At 43.1% G+C, this 21,896-nt stretch overlaps 2 protein-coding genes across 3 annotated transcripts; one reads left to right on the top strand and one right to left on the bottom strand.

Annotated features, from left to right (window-relative positions):
* Window positions 1-165: 165 nt before the first annotated feature.
* LOC119034418 (transmembrane protein 151B) lies at window positions 166-7,333 on the bottom strand. Its single transcript, XM_037125383.1, has 2 exons — window positions 7,167-7,333; window positions 166-4,125 (listed from the first exon to the last, which is right to left on the bottom strand). Exons 1-2 carry the CDS (start codon window positions 7,305-7,307, stop codon window positions 2,494-2,496), a joined length of 1,773 nt encoding a protein of 590 aa, XP_036981278.1. The 5' UTR covers window positions 7,308-7,333; the 3' UTR covers window positions 166-2,493.
* A 500-nt stretch (window positions 7,334-7,833) lies between these two features.
* Window positions 7,834-21,516, top strand: rpap1 (RNA polymerase II associated protein 1). 2 transcript variants are annotated; one of them, XM_037125380.1, is made up of 27 exons: window positions 7,834-7,971; window positions 9,060-9,259; window positions 9,379-9,527; window positions 9,700-9,792; window positions 10,581-10,740; window positions 10,866-11,018; window positions 11,156-11,383; window positions 12,812-12,927; window positions 13,058-13,156; window positions 13,260-13,361; window positions 13,434-13,601; window positions 13,769-13,948; window positions 14,093-14,227; window positions 14,354-14,524; window positions 14,681-14,838; window positions 15,418-15,588; window positions 15,678-15,873; window positions 16,455-16,564; window positions 16,678-16,873; window positions 17,184-17,330; window positions 17,600-17,742; window positions 18,023-18,455; window positions 18,786-18,904; window positions 18,994-19,225; window positions 19,320-19,496; window positions 20,487-20,543; window positions 20,946-21,512. In XM_037125380.1, exons 2-27 carry the CDS (start codon window positions 9,064-9,066, stop codon window positions 21,093-21,095), a joined length of 4,239 nt encoding a protein of 1,412 aa, XP_036981275.1. In that variant the 5' UTR covers window positions 7,834-7,971; window positions 9,060-9,063; the 3' UTR covers window positions 21,096-21,512. The 2 variants fall into 2 exon arrangements, with proteins under 2 accessions (XP_036981275.1, XP_036981276.1); XM_037125381.1 differs by lacking the exon at window positions 7,834-7,971 and adding an exon at window positions 8,018-8,161 and having other exon boundaries at window positions 20,946-21,516.
* The last annotated feature ends 380 nt before the right edge of the window (window positions 21,517-21,896 follow it).

Here is a 21,896-nt window from a genome sequence, read left to right as displayed (position 1 = left end):
ACAGACAGACAGACAGACAGAGCCTGTTTGGTGACTAATTAATAGTTGTTTTATTTTAAGAATTAAGTAGTCTATTGAATTGAACATTCGTTATCTGACAATGTTTATTAAGAATAAATATGTTGTGTTTTTGATATTTATTAAAGTTGCACCATGTGGTTTTGGAAAATAAATTCAAAATCAGAATTTTAATATTTACAATATTCATGAGAAATAATGCAAACTCGTAAATATGTATATTTTCTGTAACCAAATAAACAAGATGTTCTCAGAGGACTGTTTGAAGCTTGAAAGGTGGTACAAAAACAGTGAAACAGTATGAAATTATGTTGTCCTTTAAGGCCAGTTTGTGTGTTTTGTCTGTTCTGTCACAAAAGTGATTTAGTTTGTTTAGGTATATTTAAAAAACGAAAAGTGGTCAATGAAGATCTTTCTTTTCTGATTAAAGTGCTCTCCCCAAAACTACATAGTGCACCTTTAAACAATGAGAATATAAATCTAGCCTGCACATAATGACTGTCACTACACTCATTTTAAAAATGACTAAACTAAATTGATACTGTCCTTAGCAATTCTGTCATCTAGTGGTCAGAAGAGAGAAAGACTTCCCCAAAAATACACAGCAGAACTGTATATTCTACTTTACATGTGACAGCTCTAGTTACTTTTTCAGAGTCAGATTGCCCATACAGAGCATATAATAATTTTAGAAATAATCCCCTGTGATATTTATTAGTTCTGGCTCCACGTTGATAACAAATTAAATATATTCTGGCAAAATAAAATATTGTATGATATTGGGCTGCTAATGCTTCAAGGGTCAAGACTTTTACTTGTGGAGGATCATTTTTGTAGTATTACTTTAGTAACACCAAGTAAAGGGTATAAATACTACTTTATGTCTCCCTATTAAAATAAAGACATAAATGCCATTGTAAATAGAAGGTCTCTGCACTTTAAGTAACATGGTGAATTTAAACTTTTGTTTGCATAAATGTTTTATTATGTGTCTCCGCCACAGTGGCAGGTTGTTAGCTGAAGTCAGTGGATGTCAGTGTAATTGTTTCATCCCTTGTAGTTGAACTTGAGGACAGCAGAGGTACCAGTGAGTCTGAGAGTGTCTGACATCGTCGCCTCGGATGAACATGATGACCGGAGAAACTTAACTCTTATTCAACTCTTAACTCTTTCTTCTCTTTTCTCCGTTTCTTCTCAACACACAAGAAGGACTGTGCATTTAACTGTGAAAATAGTTGTTATTATGAGAGAACAAAACCATAAATCCCACTCCATTAGACAATTCCTCTGAATAGTTTTATGCATTTCCACTTTGACAATATCCTATTTAATCCAACATGGTACAAGCAATCCTCGTAAGTCTGGTGATGGATGTTAAATACTGTTATCCATTATTACTCCTCGAGAACATCTTTTATTGCATACATCTGGACATTCATGTTCTCCAGTCCGCATATCTCTCATTAATAGATGCTTTGCAGTGTTTCATAGAATTCTTTGGAAAAAAAAGAACAGAGAACACTCTTTGGTTTCACCTTGCTGTCTATATGACAACTAAAAGACAAGACCTTTGGTAATAACATGCAGCTTTACTCTTACATGTTCCCATAAATTGGACACAGTTTAACACATACAAAGTCAGTGGAAGAACTGGTGAAGTTTTGTTTACTGTGACTTTTGACAAAAACAGCAGGATGCTGAGAGTATGCACCATTTCATCACATATGCCAGTTGTGTCAGTTTTTAAGTCATTGTACACACTGTAGCTGAGAGACTGTTGCTGACCAGTTGTATTTAGATACACTACAAACTGCTTGTCCCACATCTGCAGCTGTTTTCATAGATATAATTTAACTGTAATAACACGGACATGTGCAATGCAATCTGAGGCCTCATTCAACTTTTGGTGACTGTTAAAAAATAGAATAGAGTCTCTATTTAAGCTTCTTCTACTTCATATATGCAGTGGAAATTCTCAAAAGAGCACATTTTCTCCGTGAATCTTTCCTAAAGGGTAACTCCACCAATTTTACACATTAAAGCGTGTTTAAAAGTCTTGGGGAGTATGGATATGTGGAATGCTATCTTCTAAATTGCCTCTAGTGATGTAACTCAGTGTGTATGTTGTATTGTGGGTAATGTCGGCACCAGGATTTGAAAAGGAGTCCACTGGTCTAGCACTGAATTGTATGAAACTGCTGGACTCATTATGGACAATTTAAAAACAAATGATCAAAACATTTATTTGATCCTGGTGCCTACATTACCCAATGCAAGTTAGCCACTGAGATCACTGGAGGCAATTTATCAGATTACTTGCAACTTCCTCTGGAACCAGACAAAGGCTTTACACTACTTTTTGATGTATGCAGTATTACTCCACAGGACCTGTAAACACACTTTAATGTGTAACACCATCCATTACTACTGTTTTGAATCCATCTTTCTTGACTGATCAATATGTCTTTATGTCCTTCACAGAGACGTTTCCACACAGGACGACCCTCTCCGTATATAATACCGCCTCACTTCCCTTCCCTCCTCGCTCCCGCAGCCCTCAGCCCGATGCACGATGAGAACGGGAAAGAACCGCGCATCTCTATATGTCGGTGGACTGTCACTGAGTGCCAGCTGGCTGGAGTCGGAGCGGCAGCACTGCTCTTCCACGCAGCAGGGGTCCGTCAGGTTGCTGCTGCGGCTCCTCCAGAGCGCCACCGTGCGGTGGGAGCCGTACATGCGGCAGAGCGAGAATCGGGACGTGTCCGAGGAGAGGTGGGATTGGAGGAGGGCTCCGCGGCATGAGAAGATGGAGGAGCAGCTGGAGCTGGTGATGGTTCTCCTCCTGCCTCCTCCGACAACTTGTCCGTTGGGCTCGCTGCATCGCTCGCAGTCGTCCTGGCTCTGGAGGGCGCCGTAGCTCTGAGCGGCCTGGCTGCCGTCCAGGAGGAAGCAGTTTGAGGACGAAGTGTTTTCAGTGTCTTGTAGGGAGTTAGAGTCTGCTGTGCTCATGTTGATCAGCATGGCCTCGGAGTAGCTGGGAATCACCTGCCGGTTACAGCGTATGTGCCACTCCAATTCCGTGCTGTCCAGCGTGTCTACTCTTGGAATGACACAGGCAGTGTTCCCCCCCAGAGGCCTGTCTTCATCTAGAGGAGAGGGGCTGCTGTGGATGTACTCCAATCCAAATAGTTTCTCTATGCGGTAATGCACATAAGCAGTGCGGTACTCTATCAGCACTCTCAGAGGCCAGGACAACATCAGCAGAGCTGCCAGCCAGAAGGCCACCTGGGAACTGTACCAAGGCATCCTGTCTGGGTCTACATAGGCTATCAGGTTTTCTCTGAAGTCCACGTTCTTCAGCTGCATCCCCTCCCTGGCCTCCATGTAATCATCCAAACCCTCGATCTCAGAGAAGAACCTGGCTCTCTGGTTGAGGTAATCATTTTCTGGGCCGGCTTCGGTGAAGCTGAAACATTTGGTGAAGCGTAGCCGAGTTGCTGGATGTCCCTCCAAACCTTTAAGGTCACGCGACACGTCCTTCATCCCACAGCGGCTGTAGTCAAACTCCCCCTCCGCCACATGGGTGTTCACCCTCTCGTGGTACACCTGTGTGGTGGTGTAGGCGTCCCCGTTGCGGTATCGGGTGACCTGCCGAGTCCGTCGGACAAAGTGGTAGCTGATGGCCTTCCACCATATGCAGGGTTGGGCCTGTTGCATCCGCAGCACGCGCTCGTACACGCTGTCCACGTCTGCTTTGCACTGCAGCTCGCTCCTGGCCCTGCAGTGCCAGCACTCCACCATGTACAGGACGTAGAGCATGAGCAGGAAGGCCAGAGGGATGTAGATGTAGCCGTCGGAGCAGGGGCTGTCGTGGTAGATCATGGAGTGTCCTCCGACGCCCATCCCGGAGGCCCCCCGCAGGGAGGAGGTGAAGGAGGCCGTGAAGGAGGAGGTCAGGGCCGGGTTGAAGCTGATCTTGGTGACCCGGGTCAGTTGGCACCAGGCCACTACACCCAGGCAGCTGTACATGAGCAGAGAGAGCAGCAGGCAGCGCCAATGGGACTCCCGGCAGACGCAAGCACCTAGGGACTGCTTCACTGGACGCTGCTGCAGAGGGAGAGAGAGAGATAAGGACGAAGGGGAGAGTGAGAGAGTGATGAGGAAAAGGCACTTAGAGCAATGAGCCCCTGAAACGTGGTGGTGACATTATGACTGCGAATGCAAATGAACGTGGCTGCACTATAAATTGCCGAGCTTTTCCATACCTAAGCAAGAAGTAAATCAAACTAAAGAAAGCTCAGCGGGGTTCGATTAAGCCACAAAGTGCGCCTGAGAGGCTGAGTCAAAGCAGCTGACGGGCCAAATATTAACAGAGGCGTATTCACACATCTATCTCTGAAATCAATTTAATTTAGATTGGACGAGGACACTCGCTAGTAAAGGTGTCACATTAATAGCATGGGGGGTAACACTCATGTATATATGGATACAATTCCTAGAAACCTGAGGATAGCTTCACTTTACTCTTCTCACCCCCCATATGCTGATGGAGAGTCGGGGGAAGTTTTCGCAGCACACAAAACATTTCTGGAGCTTCACAGGAAAACAGCGATGCAGCGTTTTCCTCAACAACTTCAGTAGTCAACCAACAACCAAATGAAAACCATGAAATAGCGTCACTTGATTCCCAGATTGATTTGAAAAATGCATTATTTACAGCACTGATGCACAGTTGAGCTTTTGCAACCGCTTCAGGCGATGTGCGTGCGCTAACACTTTTAGCTTCAGCTATGGTGAAGATAGTTACTGAAAAGGGTGAAAACTACGTCTTTTTTAACAATCTATTTCATATCTCAGGGCTTCTGGAGACCTGGGTTATGTTGTAGGAGCTGCATAGAGCCATTTTATGTTTTGGAGAATGGTGCAGCGCTGTTTTGACGTGAAGCTCCAGATATGTTTTCTGGACCACAAAACTCCACCCGACTTTCCATCGGCATGGGAGATGAGTGAATGAATTAATAATGACTGAATTTTAAAATTTTGGTTGAACTTATCTTTAAAAATCCAAAGCTAGAAAAGCTAGAATACACTGGATTTATTTTTCAATTACATTTGGAATCTAGGTTTTTTACTAGTAATCCTAGTTTTTTTAATATATATTACTCTTACCTAAGAATATAACCTAAATACCTTTCCCGGCACTGCTTACACTCACACACACACACACGCACACGCACACGCACACACACACACACACTTATTTGCTGAGTATTGGGCAGTTAGCTCCGGGCAGACGAACAGAAAGTGCTCACATTCGCAATGCTGACCACAAGACGAATTGTCCCATTCAGCAGAGACACTGGCCTGAAGCTGTTTCCTCGTCAGTAACACTAACAGGAGAAGAAGCCAGAGCGTAACCCTTTATGCATGTAGAGACTTTAACCGGGGCTGCAACGTTTAATGTCATCTGCAAGGGGGAAAGTTTCACACATCTTGTGTGTCAAATTTCATTAAGGACTCGGTGGCACTTTCTAATATTTGTGTGTCGTGGTGACAATCGTCCCCATGAGATCCCGTGTTCTTGTAGACAACCTCTGGTGTTGTATGGAGTGAAAGGATTTATGTTGACAACTAGCCCGGCCATCCATTACCGCACTGACACGGGGGTGGGGATGTCACTTTGCTGGTTCCACCTCAGTTATTTATGGAGCGAACAGGGATTCAGTTTGTGTACAAGAATGTGGCCCCTCCTGACTGCAGACATTATAGACTATATATAGATTGTACTTATTTACCTGACAACCACAGTGTTTCTATATTTTGATAACACAAAAGATATGCAAAATCCCACTTGATATTCTGGGTGAAAGCTCTTCTTAATCTAGAGCACACCTAGAATTGTAAAAAACAACAACAACAACAACAACAACAACAACAACAAACAAACATAAAAACACTATATTCTGGTAGTGGGCGGGGCCAAAGAGCAGCAGTTAGTGGTTCCTCAGGTGATGCTGCTGCCTCCTATTTGTCTACAGCATGAATTTCAAGAGGTGGCCAATTTTTTACATACAACACCTTTAAATTTGGTCGAAGACTGTTAAAATACATCTTGTAATAATGCTGTTATCTATTTTTTTACACTTGTTTATATTTGATATTTATTTGCCAGACGAAGAGCCGCTATCTGTGTTTCATTGTTTCTGAAACAATGACGATAAACATTTATTCTGTTCTATCCACTGTATTCAAATACGACTTCAAATTACAGGGCAGACATGGATTTTTTTGTATATTTTAAAAATACAGGGGAAATCCGTCTAATAAACCTGATGAATTCCATAAAAATAAGATTTTTTTTTCACAGTGACGATTATACCAATCAAAAAATGTATACCGTGACTCAGATGGGATGAGAATATAGCCCTAGAAATTGTTTTTTCAGCAGCTTTGGCTGAAGACAGGACGATTGTGAAAGAGACACAAGTGGCTTTTAAGAAGATTACTACTCCATTATTAACTACTCCGCAGTATAAAGTAGAAATAAGCAGTTACACTGGCAATGGGTCTGAGACAACTCTTATGGCTGGTTGCACACACAACCAATCCCCCAGTGATTACTCCATGACAGACAGTAAAAACAGGTGGAGCCATTACATGCACATATGCCTAATTAACAGACCAATAGCTGAAACCACATTCTGGCTTTGCAAAAAAATAATCATTTGCTGATTTTTGGGAAACAAACACATGAGTTTGTCATTGAGAGTCTCTTTCCACATCACTGGATTGTCTCCTGCCACTGTGTGAAATGGACTATCCTGACATTTCAGGAAAGCAGAGGGGCTGTTTGGCTGCAGGTGGAAGCAGCTGATGCACAGGGGATGTCAATAAAGGATTTATTTCTCATCCAGTGAGCCACCAGCACAGAAATGAAAATCCATATGTGTCAAATGTTAATTAGCAGTAAACATGCACCCTGGAGTGATTCATGTGTGTTGCATGACAGGATTATCCAGAATTGCTGTGATTAGACTTTTCTGAAAAGTAAACCATTGATCAGGACCGTTCCCAGCAGCTGCTTCTTCGTGTGTTTCTTGTTTCAGCATAATAATAAGACGAAGAATGGGTGAGGTATGTACACCTACCTCCCCTTCTTCCTCCAGGACATCACTCTCAGCCGGTGAGTCCTCCTCTGCCTCCTCCTCCTCCTCCTGCTCCTCTCCCTCAGCATCGTTGCGAGCGCTGGTCGCCGTGTCCTCCGCAGAGTCCGGATCGGAAGAGAGCATGCTGCACTTTTCATGTGCATGTCAGACTGGGATAATAAGCTCACCCATGGCTTCATTCACTGGCTCTGCTTTTACTCTTTGCTCCCCCTTTTTGTTCCCCCTTCAGCCCCACACCGTCTGGGCCGGAGCCAGCAGGCTGCTGCTGCTGCTGCTCGGTGCGGGGATCCCGCGGTGGTCCCGACTGAACGGGCGGAGGGGGGCGGGGTTGAGGGATTTCACCGCAGCAAAGGCAGCAGAGGTTAACCATGATGCAGCCAGAGAAGCTTGTTGTCAATAGCCAGTGGTCGGTAGTCACAATAACCTATTAAATCCATATATCATTAATAATGCATCCAGATGCAGGACAGCTTTCCAGTGTCCCGAAGAAGGGAGGAGGGATAACGCGAGGTGAAGCTCAGGAGTGAGGCGGGCGTCCCATGACATAAATCACCGAGAGAAGATGCACCAAAACTTGCGCCAACAGCTAGGCCAAAACTAAAAATGACCTAATCATGTTAGGGAGAAAGAGGGGCGTGTAGTCGCTAAAGGGTCATTTCATGGTTCCTCCTCTTTTTGCTAGCAGTGCTCTTATTTTGAAGGCGGAGCTCGGTGTCACATTGAAAGTCTTCCGTGCGGTCCACACAGTGGTGTGTGTTTGTATCACGGATCCAGCACCTATCTGAAGGTTAGCTTACACAGTTGTGCGATATGTTAAACAACAAAGCGAACCACGGTGTCGTGATTTTGTTTGGTGTTGAGTGTAAAATGTCTGGCTTTAATTGAATGAGGTCTGAGATTTCAGGTTAATGTTAAGCTAAAGTTAACAGCACGTTACTTTTATCCCCGGTGCGTGTCGGATGTAAACTCACCTGCATGTGAGAACAAAAACAACCAGAAAACAATAACAGCTATGTATCTATTGCTAACGCTGTACATGCATATTTTAATTGCTCATTGTAATTTTTCGCTTTCTGCCTTTTTTTTTACACTCCACACTAGATAACGTTAGTTAGCCGTAAGATGCGCCATGCTAACCACGTCCAGCCTCTTCTAAAAGTTTATGAGATATTACATTAAATTCAGTGTTTTCTATAACTACGATGGTCTCCAACATGCTAAGTGTAGCTATCAGCTCTGCACAGTATGACGAACCAGAGGACAGCTTGAATTTGGTTCACTTAAGTTAAAATACCATCCTTCACAGGGGTTTGACCAATATTTTTAAAGGCACAGAGGAGCTTTGCGCCCCTGAAGGCCCCCCTTCAGTGTATTTTAGCATTGTTAGGATATTAAATATTTTCAAAATCCTTTTCCGGCAATGTTGATAAGCTATCCAGTTTGCTATTATTTATTTATTTTGACAAATAATGTAATATTGGGACATGTGACCATGGTGGAATCTGTGAGTCTTGCCTCGTCCTCCAAGCTTTGTTTGTAAGAGGATTGTGGCTCCTTTGAGAAATAGGGCAGTGCCTAGTGTGTGAGTGGTAAAGTGAGATGAGGGAGAACTATGGCTGCTGCACTCAGAGCTGACAGGTGTTTGCGTCCATAGCGGGAGGAAAGTTCAGCAGTGAAGTTGTCTAGTTGCACTTAATATACAGTACAGGTTATTTGCCTCAATACTCAAGAAACACTTGGGTTCTTGGCAGGGGGCTTTAAATCATTGTTCACTCCAATAGTCTCCAATCCTTTTCTCCATCAGTAAGCGCTAGAGCTTAAGTAAGATCTAGAAACATTCCTGTGGTATTTAAAACCATCCACTGTGTCCTTCAGAGAGATGTTGCGTCGTCCAAAGCCAACTGACTCTGAGGCTGACCTCCTGAGAGAGCAGGAGCGGTTTCTGACCTCCGGTGCTCCGTCTGCTGCCAATGTGGTCCGCCGACCTGACAAGAGGAGAGGCGAGGCTGGAGGAGAGGGAGCGGAGCATCAGGGAGAGGATGAAGAGAGACAGAGGGATGTTGTCACCATAGAAGGTAAAAGGCTGATGCTAATGATGATGCTGTGAGATAATATGTAACTGCTATAAATGAGCCATATTTAAGTTATATTCTTTATTACACAAATCACAAACCCAATATTAAACTTCCTCTAGATCTCCCGGACCAGCTCCCATCTCTGACGCCAGCCCCTGCTAAGAAGTCTCGCCTTAAAGCCAGTCGTGTCACGTTCGAGGACGAGGATGCCGGTGTGAGGCTCGACACACATGACACTCACATCAGTGCTGTCCTTTCCAGGATCGTTGTGAGTCCTTGTTGTCAATACTAACCTTATCAAGAATGGAAATACAAAATGTGAATCAGTGATTGTGAATAAAGTAACCTAGCAGATTTTCTCACTCACTCACATTGGCTGTATACACATATTTTCCATTTCATTATTTTACTAATGCATCTGTAATATTCTTGGCTCTAAGGAAAGAGACACCAGCTCTACTCCGATATCTCTACCAGCACTTACAGGCCTGGCTTTCCCCAAAGTTTTGCACCGCTCAGAAACCAGCAGTCAGGTAAAAAAAGGGTTCACACAAAGCCTTGAAAGTTTTTGAAATATTCAATCTTAATTGTTGTTTTCAAGGTTCAGATATACTTGAATTCTAATTAACTCTTTGATAAATGCTTGAAATTTAGCAACTCAAAACAAGCACAAATGTAAAAAAAAAATAATAATAAATATATGTATATATATATATATATATATATATATATATATATATATATATATATATATATATATATATATATATGTGTGTGTGTATATGTGTATATATATGTGTATATGTATGTATGTATATATATATATATATATATGTATGTATATATATGTGTATATATATATATATATATATATATATATATTTGAAATGAAACACTCCCATCATCACTTTTCGCAATAGCATTTATAGTTTGCTTGACAATTTTGTGTGCTGCCCCAGGCATGTTTGAGCTGACCAATCGGAGCAGAATGGCAATTCGGGTGGTGGGGCCTTAAAGAGAGGGCTAAAAAAGGGGGAATACAGTGCTGCAGCACTGGACAGTGTGAGAAAACTGATTTGTTTTATAGCATTAAAGCATGTAAACCTGTTCTAGTCAAGAACCAAAATGAAATTAGTAACCTAAAAATGAGCAGAACATGTCTCCCTTAAAAAAACCCCCACAAAAACAGAGAGAGATTCAGAATTAGCTCTGTTTGTATTTATTCACACTTTGTATTCTTACAGGAATTCAGAGGGGGTTGACTGGTGATTCTAGTTTATATTTATCTTAATTTTTTACAAATATTCTTCCTTACGACCAGGTGCCACTGTCTTCTCCTGGTGGAAAGAAGAGTATCTTTGCACGTCAGATTGCTGCACAGAGGGTTAAAGAGGGAAAGACACCTTTACACTGCGCACCTGAAGCTGTTCACACACCTGAGACCAGTATGGATACAGATCAGTGTGATGCTGCGGGTGATTGTAAGTAGACTTGAGCTATATTATTTTTTAAACCGCCTCTCTCTTTTACTACAGAACCTCCCCTCCTCACATTATTTTTCATTTTTTCTCTCTCTCCCCGTCTCCATTACACTGACCAACTGCAGCTTCGGGCCCCAGGCTGGTGTGTGGTCAGGGGCTTGCAGGCCCAGACAGCTCAGGAGAGACCATTAGGATCCACAGGGAGAACCAGGCTAAGCTGCAGGCAATGTCTCGGTCTGAGATACTTGATGAGCAGAAGAAACTCTTATCCCAGCTCGGTAGGCAATGATAAATAATAAGTGTATAATAAAATGTTAAGATGAAGATATCTGTATTCAGTTTGCATCGTAACCAGTGAAGTACATGTAATTTTGTCGGCACCACTCTGTATAACATGATTATTTCTGCTTCCTAGACCCTAGACTGGTGGAGTTTGTTAGATCTCGTAAAGCCCAGAGCGACCCGTCCTCTGCCTCCCCATCCAAACACCTTCAGGTCAAAAGTGGCAATGCAAACTTTCCTCTTGAAAATGCGTGCAGAGAGTCAGACTCCTCCAGTACTGCTGCGCTGCTTCAGAAACCTCAAGAAGTAGAAATGGAAGCAGAGGAGGAGGAGGAAGGGCCACCGCCGCCTGCTGTGACGGGTATGATGGATTAAAATAAACCCTTTTATTACTTGTACTTTGTAAGTTGTTCATGATCTCCGCAGCTGCTGGAGATGATAAATCAGATTTTAAGCTATGTGGATGACTTTGCTTTATCATTATTTCACATCGCTTTTAAATTGTAATTTTTCCTCTAGGACTGTCAAGCTAAATGAGACAGAGTTTGTCCATCACGTCTGGTTGTCTGCCAGAGTTCTCTGCCTCCACTCCTGCATTTATCTCTCCGCTCTCCCTCTTCTCCTCACTCTCCTCACGAGCATCCATTCTCTAATTGTGTAACTGATGTGGGATGCTTCTGCTGCATGGCTAAAATCCAGACATTAAGCTGATCCTTGACTTCACTTTGTGTGATTAGCAGGCAGGCCAGACCGAGCCAGAAGTAGCCACTCGCCACAATTAAGTTTCTGCAGATCAGTCAGAGAATACTCCCAGTCCTGATGAAAGTGTTACTAATAGATCATACGAAGGCAGAACTCTCACCTGATTTATACCATTCTGTCCTACAAAAAGAAGAATGAACACAGCTGTTTTTTATTTATCACCTCCTCTACCCCCCTTTTAAAGCTAAACTTCATATCCTTGTTTTAGGTTCCTCAGCCTCGTATAGAGAATATTTAATAATTGTTGTGGTATATAAATATGGTGGTATGAATATATTTTTACCTACATAATGTCATATGCTGTTGTCAAGATGGGATTTTCAGTTCTGTAAGGACCCCATCCTGCATTCTTTTGGTTTATGTGTTGCAGAAAGTCTAATGTGTTTTTGTTTTTGACTTCTCCTTTTTTACTTCTGTGTTGACCTTCAGATTCTAAACCAGCTTTTTTTTTGGCATGTCTGTTCTCTCTGTTTAAATAATGTAGTTCTGCAAAGTTGCATATAAAGATGAGGCTACTGTGATATAAGTATTACACTATTTGTAGAATTAGATTCCAGTTTCCAATAACTCCAGAGCCTTGTTAAGTCTTAAAGTAAAAATCTATTGAAAAAGATAGATGTGCACGAAAAGAAGACGACAACTTGCACTCTTCAGGGTGAGCCGTCTTTTTCACAACAGTTTGATGAAGATCAGGTTTGTGAAAACATCACTGCTTTGGTGCATTAAATGATTGAAATATTGGAGCCCTGCAGTGTGCAAACAGTCATTTTCTTTTCATTTTTCCTTATATTTGACTTGGCACTTGCCCGTATTTGGCTTGGATGTGTGTAGACTATTTTTTATTTAATCATGTCGTAAATTCGCAACATGTTTTTATCTCATGAAATATTCTGCTTTGATCCATATTTGCTGGCATGTAGTTTTCCCCCAAAAAAGTCCATGTAGGCCACGGCAGTATTACTGATTGATTTAAGTGATCACACATTGTTATTCATCTTATTGATGCTTCTCTGTGTTTGTTATTTAGAGGAAGATCTGCCAGTAAAGCCTCAGAAGGAATGGGTCCACATGAACAAGCTTGAGCCAGAGAAGCTGGAGTGGATGAGAGACTTACCTGCTCCCAAAAGGAAAGGAACCAAGAAGGTTTGGGGATCATTTTTCTAATACCAGTAGAACAAAATTAAGAAGAATTAAATCATTTCAACTAAAATTATGCATTTTAGTACATTTTTTTGGGTGAGAGGTGAAAACAGATTCTGTGGTTTCTGAACAGGCCATGCAGGCTCGGTTTGACTTTGCGGGGACATTAATTCCACCCACTGAGGATCTGCCAACCCACTTAGGCCTGCACCACCATGGAGAGGAGCCTGAGGTGAGTAGACATATCTGTTCTTCATGATATTGCTTACCTGTGCGTTTAGCTTCAAGTTTTATTGTTGTGGCTCATTTTGTTGACATTGAGGATTTCTCTCCAGCGGGCAGGTTACTCCCTGCAGGAACTCTTCCTGCTGTCTCGGAGTCAGCTCATCCAGCAGAGGACTTTGGCCCTCAGCACGCTGGCCAACATCCTCGCAAAGGTACACTAACAAACACACACAGCACCATGCAAATCTACAGATGTCTGAAGTCACTAATTTCTCACCCTGTAGGCACGTGCTGGGGAGTATGTGTCTGTTCTGACAGGCAGCATAGTGTCCACTCTGCTCGATGCCGGCCTGCTCTTCCTTCTCCGCTTTGCGTTGGACGACAGTGTGGAGGGAGCGATGTCTGCAGCCGTGCACGCTCTTAAAGCACTCCTTGTGTGTGCAGAAGATGAAGTAAGACAACTTGTAGCAATACTTAAAAACATGATGTTAAACAAAGTATTTTTTTCTCCAAACACTCAGTATAGTTTGGTTCTGAAGTGATTTAATATTATTTATTTTGTAACAAGTAATACACTGTGGTCCTTCTGGTTGATATCCAAAATTGTTTGCCCTCTCAGGAGTGTTTGGACAGCACGTTTTCCTGGTTTCGTGGCCTGGCCTCCTTCCCTCTGCTGCCATCTGCTCAGGAGGAGGAAGATGAGGAGGATGAAGGGCTGCCTGAATATATGAGGGATACCCCGAAAGAGAAGGAAGAGAGGAAGAGCGATCACGATGTGGCCAGACAGGATGTTGTCAAGGTAAACAAACAGAATTTATTTGATACACATTTCACTTGTTTTTCTTTGCTTTTTCATCTACATGATATATTTTAAATCTACAGAAATGAAAAGTTCTATAGATGAAGGTTGAACAATGTTTGGTTGACTCTGTCTGTGTTTCAGGGTCTGTTAAAGATGAAACTGCTCCCCAGGCTACGTTACATCCTTGAGGTGGTGCGACCTTCTCCTAGAGTGGTCCAGGACATCCTGGAGATCCTGACTCGTATCGCCAGGCACTCCTCCTCATCTGCCACCCAGGTAGCAACAGTAACAGCTGATTCCAGTCGCTGAATTGCTGAAATAAATCTAGACAATTTCTAATTTTTTTCTCGACCATACAGTCTCTATATTTTTCTTCTGTATAATAATGAAATTCACTCTCAGGTGCTTGACTGTCCTCGCCTGATGGAGACAGTGATGTCAGAGTTCCTCCCCCCTTCCTGGACAATGCCATCATTGCCTCTTCCTCAGTCTGTCTATGGACTCCCCCTGGCCAGCAACATGAAGCTGTTGAGGGTATTGGCCACATCAGGCAGACACGCCTGTGCCAGACTGGTAAGCTGGTGTGATATCTGTCAGGGATCAACATACCCACTGAACGTGAATCCTGTTTAATCCAACTTGGGTATTACTTCTCATTTAGACTGTCAATAAAAGACAAACGACATATCAGTAGCACATCATCTCGTTGTGTCTCTCTCCTCTCCCCAGTTAAACTCTCTTGGAGTGAGGGAGCGTCTGTCTTCTCTGCTGAGTGCTGAGCCCAGTGAACTGCTGCTGGAGTCGACCGAAGCCCTCAGGATCACCACTGAATCCTACAGGCTGTGGGCTGTAGCAGCCGGCTACGGACAAGCCTGCAAATTATACATGTGAGTTAATACGTTCAAGCTGACCGCTGGGGGCAGACTGAATCCTAAACAAACTTGCAATGACACACGCCTAATAGACCATCTGTTACGAAGTATTGTTTGTTAGCAAACAGCTGCTAATGTACTGGTTGTCCTCCAGGGTGTAGTCCCGTACAGAGAGGGCTTCAGCTGATGGTACTGCTTCTCAATCTTTATCAGACAACGCAACGCAATTGGCCTACTTCATCAGTATGTTACAAATTATAGCTCAATTAGCTGACGGTCTTGGAAAAAAGCCCAGCCTACTCATTCATCATCTCATGTCTCTGTTGCCATCTTAATGTGAAGAATGGAGGCATCAGTGTAGCAATGTCTGGCTCCAACCTGGAGAATATTAGTCTCACATAGCAGACAACGGCGTATTTTTTCTGACATAAATCTTAAGCAGCACATCTGTCCTCATCACTACAAGAGACCCTGGTTCATGGGAACGTCACCGTTTTAGTTTCTCCAATATAAAAGCCATCAAATCCTCTCCTCTCCTTTTCTCTCATGTTGTGTGTCTTTTATCACCATGCAATGTCATTACTTTCCCCACAGAGACCTGTATCCAAGCTTAGTCAAGGGCTTACAGTCGGTACACAGACTCCTGGCTCCTTCAGATCCTCTGCTGCCCCTGCAGATCCAGCGCACCCTGGCTCTGCTTTGTCTGCTCACACAGGTCACACACACTGCCGGCTGCCATCAGGAGCTCCAGGCTGGTATGGTCAGGTACGGAAGAGGATTTGGGTGTTTTATTAAAACTGTGCTGCTACATCAAGCATCACATAGAACACTTAAATCCTTCTTTATCTCCTCAGTTCTCAGGGAGAAGAATGCCCTCCTCCTCCACCAGTGTCCTGGGGCCATGTCACCGGGTTGCAGGCGCCCCTACTGGGGCATTTGAAGGGCTTTGTGAAGAACCTTGATGATCCAGAGCAGAAAGAGAGCAGCCTGGCTGTGATACCAGCTTACCTGACCTACCTAGAAGCTTACTACCATCAACTTTCCAGACAGGTACTGCTTCCCGTCATGCACATCTTACCTGTAACTGTACGAATCAAACTACATTTATGTTGCACCTTTCAAACAAATCAAATGCAGTTTAATTAGCTTTAGAAGTGATTAACAAAACACAGGATGTCAAGAATGGATTTAGAGGCTACTGCAATTTAACCAAAACACATAAAAAGTTTCTGGGTTAAACCTTCTTGACTGCAATAAAATATTGTTGGTTAAAATAATAAAATATACATGGTTTTAAGGATAATACAAGCAATAAAATAACATTAAAAAACATGTATCGAGTGTCTATGTTGATTCTGAGTCAATGGATCAAATGATCTGGAAGCTATTGAAAAAAACTGCCGACGTTTTCAAAAACATTCCAGACCCTTCTTTGAAATATTCATGAAAAATAGACATTCAGCTAAAATCCAGCAAAAAGAAGTGTGTCTCATTTAACCAGTATCGCAACACAGTTACTTTGATTTTGAGTCAATGGGTCAAATGACCTAGAAGCTAATGTGAGAAAACGGCCAATGTTTTCATAAGAAATACATAGTTTTTACTTATTATAACATGACTCTTGTCCTCAGAACTGTTTCAAGCCACTTGAGACTCTCCAAGAACTGGAGCTGCTGACGTCTGAGGTTCTTCTCCCTCTGATGTCCCACCATGTTGTTCAAGGCCTGATGAAGAACCTAAAGTAAGTCTGAGACTGTTGGCAGTCGCTTTTTTGTTTTCTGTTCTTGACCTTTATCAGCGGCACAGTCTTTAAATTAGAGTAGTTTTATTTATTATTGTTCTTTTCCCCACTAGGTCTTCCTCAGTAGTGTGTAATGTCCAGCCCAGTCATCTGGGTCCAGAGACTATTCCCAGCCTTCCTGGTTTGGCCTGCCCAGGATTGAAAGACCGCCTGGGCCTGGTTGTTCCCAGCTCCCCCTTTCCTCTTCTCACAAGCCTGGGGCTCCTCCTGGAAACAATCACAAGCATCCATAAAGGCCTCAGCTGCAAGGTTGCTCTGAAATGAGTTACTTTTAGGGAGTGTTTTGTGTAAAGCGAGGACAGGCACAAAGAACAATGTGCCAAGAAATATTGAGACTGCAGGTTTTTTCCATTAGATTATATCACTGCTAAACACACCTTCAGCCAAATATGAGAAACTAATCAGGCAAGCTGTCTTTGTTTGCAGCCTCTTGGCAGTCCTGTATTGGCCCATCACTTAGCAAGGAAGATGTATTTTGCTGCCATCTTGTGGTAACAAACACAAAATCCAATGTGGTATCTAATTTTTCTCTTTTTTTTGTGTCTGGCCTCCTCTGCAGTTCACTGGTCTCCTCCTGTCAGAGCCTGTTATTGGTTACCTGCAAAGTTGCAGTCAAGCTACGCCCACCCTGTCTCACACCAGAGCCTGGCTTCTCCGTCATGAACACCACCTCCTCTACCTGCTGCTCCGGCTGGCACACAGACTTGTAGGCTCCGACTTCAGATGCCAATAAACAACATTCTTTCTGACCTGAAACATGTAGTTTAGGTTTTGCTTTTTCATTAAGTAACATCACATTCTGTTTTCAAATAATTGTAATTCCCCATAACATCTTACACTGAAGGTCATTGTGTTTAAAAAAGAACAATATTCATTGTCTCTGGTCAGATGTTGCTATACATTTGTCATCATCATCAAGCTATGGTTAATTTTCACCAATCCAATTTAATATATGTATATTTTCTTTCTTCTCAGGTTCCCACTGAGCCACAAGTAGCCAAGCATGCCTCATTGTACCACCAGGTGGCTCTGGTCCTGCTGCCATGGTTGTTACCAGGTAGCGAGTATCTGGCACATGAACTGCTGTCCACCATCATCTTCAGCAAGGACTTCCTCTCGTAAGTTTACCGTGGGTTTAATTTGGGATTATTTGCCAGTGAGTTCCAATACAGTCAATGTAAAGAGCTGTTGATTGCATATAAAACATTTTTTCTAATAATAATGATTTGGATTAGTGCATGAGAAAAGGGGCTCACTTCTAATTCACAAACTATTTTTCCTTCAGAATTACATTTCTTTTGAACTGGACTAAAATTAGCCAATGACCCATTTCTGTCGGCTGATGTTCCACATTCTGTGCTTCCACTTTATCACAGTATTTATGTATTTTCTTTCCAGAGAGGGCCACAGTGGAGGACCAGAGGCCGTAGAGCTAGGCGAGCTGAAACTCCAAGAGGAAACACAAGAACACACCTCCCCCTCCCTCCAGACTGTCGGAGCTCTCCTGAGAGAAGCCTGCGTCCAGCTGCCTTCCATACGAGGGTGCTTCCTCACCCACCTGGCCCACCTGGAACCATCCGTACTGATGTCTCGAGACGCTCTGCTCGGCCGCAACCCCTGGATCAACTCCCATCTCCTCCCGGAGCTCACTGGTCCCACGTTGCCATCTGACTGGCCTTTCCTCCCGCTTGTCAGCCTCTATGAGCGATCAGGGGTGTCTGACGGTGGGGGGTTAGCGATGGAAGAGCTCCCAGGAGGGGCTCTACAGATGGTGATCCACTGTCTGCAGTGGCTGCTGCTGCTGGAGGTCTGGAGGGAGGAGGCACTTAAGGTACAGAAACAAGTCTAGTCAGGTCAATTTTATTGTTATCGTACAAAGGGCTTTACAGTTGAAGTGGAAGCAAGAATCACCCCCAACACATATTCATATAATTATATTCATATTTTTTTCTCCATTACAAAAAATAAAGTATACTCTTAGAGGCTCAACTGAGAGTTTCTTTAACTTCTTTTTATGGTTTACATAGACAGACTGAAACGCTAGATTCACCTGCTCCCCTGTTTAACTATTTAAGCTTCTATTAAGCCTGGACTCATTGATATATATAACATATGTTATTTTCACTAACATCCAGAACATTTTTTTTCTTTCATATTCTAGGTGATGCCTCCCGTTGCAAAGCTCGCCCGTCTGTCCTGTGTGTTCCTGTGTTCCAGTGACTTATTCCTGGAGAGACGTGTTCAGAAACTGACCTGGGGTCTGTTCAGACTGCTGACCAGGTTTGGAAATGTTTGATATTCTTCTTCCTGTCCTGCAAAATCTAAATTTAGCACAGAGAAAAGGGACTAAGCTGCTCTTCCATTTGCAGGCAGTCTAGGCTGGACTCTTTGGACCTGAACTTCCCTCCTCCAGGTCTAGCCTCTTTCCAGGATTTGTACTCTGCTCTTCTGACTCAGTATGAAGCCGTGTCCTTTGGAGACCCGCTGTTTGGCTGCTGGGTTCTCTTACCCCTGCAGAGGAGGTATAGTGCCACCATGAAGCTGGCTGTGTTTGGAGAACATGTGGGGATGCTGAGGTCACTGGGAGTCACTATGGGACAGGTAACAAAGAGGATGTCTTATATATCACAAATATTCCATGATCATTTGATATGATAAATTAATTCTTTTTCTCTCTCTGTCACTTTATATGAAGCTCTCCATCCCTATCGAGCGCTTCACGTCTCCCCCTGAAGACTCCCTCCCTCTCCTCCGTCTTTACTTCCGCTCTTTGGTGACGAGGATCCTGAAGCCTTGCTGGTGTCCTGTTCTGTACGTGGTTGCTTTGTCTCATGTCAACTCATTCATCTTCTCTCAGGACGCTGCAGCACAGGTACAGCACTGCAGGGCACACACACTTACACAAAGGTGCTGTTCAGACCTGGTATCAACATTCATCCTGAGTGAGGAGAAGCTTTGAGCACAAGTCCCCAGACTCACAATAACTTCTTCGTGTTAATTCGCCAACCGATACACATGGAGACATTTCTTTCTTTTTGCGAAAAACAATGTTTGTCCCAGTACGTGTTTATTTGCATATACAGCGGGTAAGTGAGATCTGTTCACATGTGGTCACTCAGGACATGTGTTCATACCACATCTGAATTCCCACGTAGTCTCTCGGCATGAAGGACGGGAAAGGAATGTGATGGAAATAAGGTGGTTTCTGTGGCTTGGAAGTCTTTTCCTGATGCATGTCAACAGTTACGTAAAGGCTTCAAAAACAAATCTGCTTAATGAAGTCTGCCGTCTTGTCTTGTGCTGTACTCTGTGGCTTTTTTAATTTGCCACACAGAAACCTGGAGGCAAACTGGCACATATGTAATGATTAAGCAGATCCAGAAGGTGCTGCAGCTGCACTGAACATGACGCTGAATTTGTTGAGAAGTGCTGTGGATTTACGGAAACACACACACACACACACACACACACACACACACACACACACACACACACACACACACACACACACACATTTTTTGTGCCAAATATGAGCTCACTGGATGCAAAAACCTTAAAGATTACAAAACTGACCCTCATGTTAGTGATTAAGTGTGAAAAGCATTCGTCTCATATGATCAGCTTGGCTCCTTCCTGTTTATAAATCCTCACATTAGTCATAATGTTGACTTTTATTTCACATCCTAGAATAAGAAACACGTTTAGCATCTTCAACTTAACTTTTCACTCCACAAAGGCATTGTTTTAGAGCTGAGAACATTTATACATACAGGTGGAAAGTGCTTTTAGTAACCAGTGCGAGGGGCGTCGGTACAGTACATCAATGGCTACTTTGATCTTTAATCCCCTCTTCCCTTTCCAGGAGGTTGAAGCAGCTCGACGCAGTATGCTGAGCAAAATCTACTACCTGACTGACGAGGTACTCCACTCTCTCCCTCTCTCTGATCTTATACACTGCCAGGTGTTTATTGATTGTACCTGCTCTTCGCCTTGCCTCTCACTAAAATTCTGATGTTTTCTCACCACATGCCTCGATCAAAACAGTCTGTATCTTGCACCATCCAAGATGCTGTTACTGATTGTGTTTTTTTTCCCCCATGTTTTTTGTGGCTTGCAGTTTATTTGAAATCTTTCACATTTTTGTATTGTTATGTCTTTGGGTTTATTATGTTCATGTTAATCCTCTCCTCTCGCCTGTTTAGGCTATTTCATTTATTCATTCATTTCACAGTTGCCCCATACTGGCAACTGTACAAATACACTGGTTAACATCACCACTTCTGCTGCTCCTCTCACCTCCTTCTTCTCGTGAATTTTCCAGGTGTTGAGGAACCACTTGCTGCTCTTCCGTCTGCCACAACAGCACTTAGAGTTTGGCTTCGATATGTACGATCAGTTGCCTCCCATTAGGGCGAAACGTTTGGAGAGTGTCATTAGACTGCGGGGCAGTGGCGATGACAAAGGAGACTGAAGGCTAAGGGAATGGAAAAATGGGAGTAGATAGCCAAAAACAGAAGAGACAGAGGAGGGACAGAATGTGACTGGGAGAAAATCTTAGTAGAGACTAGAGCGCGGTAAAGAGAGGTTGGATGTGGGAGAGGAAGTGAGACATAAATGGTAAGTACTGAAGGTGTCTCATCAAGATCGGGCTTGGAAAAAAGAAATTCAGCCAACGCTAGAAATTAAGTGCAGATGCACAAGTCCCACAATCTGAAGGAATTCAACATTTTTCCTTGACACCAGCGCTTTGCCAGACTCAGTGTGCATCTGATGAGCTTGGGAGACAGACCAGGACAGTTCTTTGCATCTCGGAGTAGGGACAAATGACCTACTTTACAAGTGCCTGTGAAATTGTCTTTTCTGTGAATAAAACATGATTTCAAGTATGTGTAACCTAATGTTTTTTAATCACTATGGCTGCATATTTCTCACAAATGCTGCTGAACAAGGGAACAGCTGAGTTCGTAGTTCGGCACCACAGATGCAAACACACACAATTTGATTAAAACAGGGCAGCAGATATGTTGTTTTCAGTGGGTTTTAACACATTAAAATTCAGTAACAAAAACACAAACAAAAATCCTTCCATTTTATTGATCAGTAGCACTCATTCTAACGTTCTTCACAGACCCATTTCCATTGAAGTTGTTAAACTGTTGCCAGTGATGGAGCAGATTTGGAAAATGCCCAAAAGGCATGGGAGAGTTTTGTGTGCACGTGCATGTAGTCGGATCACAGGTTGTAGCAGAGGATTGAGTTCACACTAACATCA

The sequence above is a fragment of the Acanthopagrus latus genome, chromosome 16 (assembly GCF_904848185.1).
Source record: "Acanthopagrus latus isolate v.2019 chromosome 16, fAcaLat1.1, whole genome shotgun sequence".
Classification (NCBI taxonomy): Eukaryota; Metazoa; Chordata; class Actinopteri; order Spariformes; family Sparidae; genus Acanthopagrus; species Acanthopagrus latus.
This window is presented reverse-complemented; position numbering and strand designations above follow the sequence as displayed.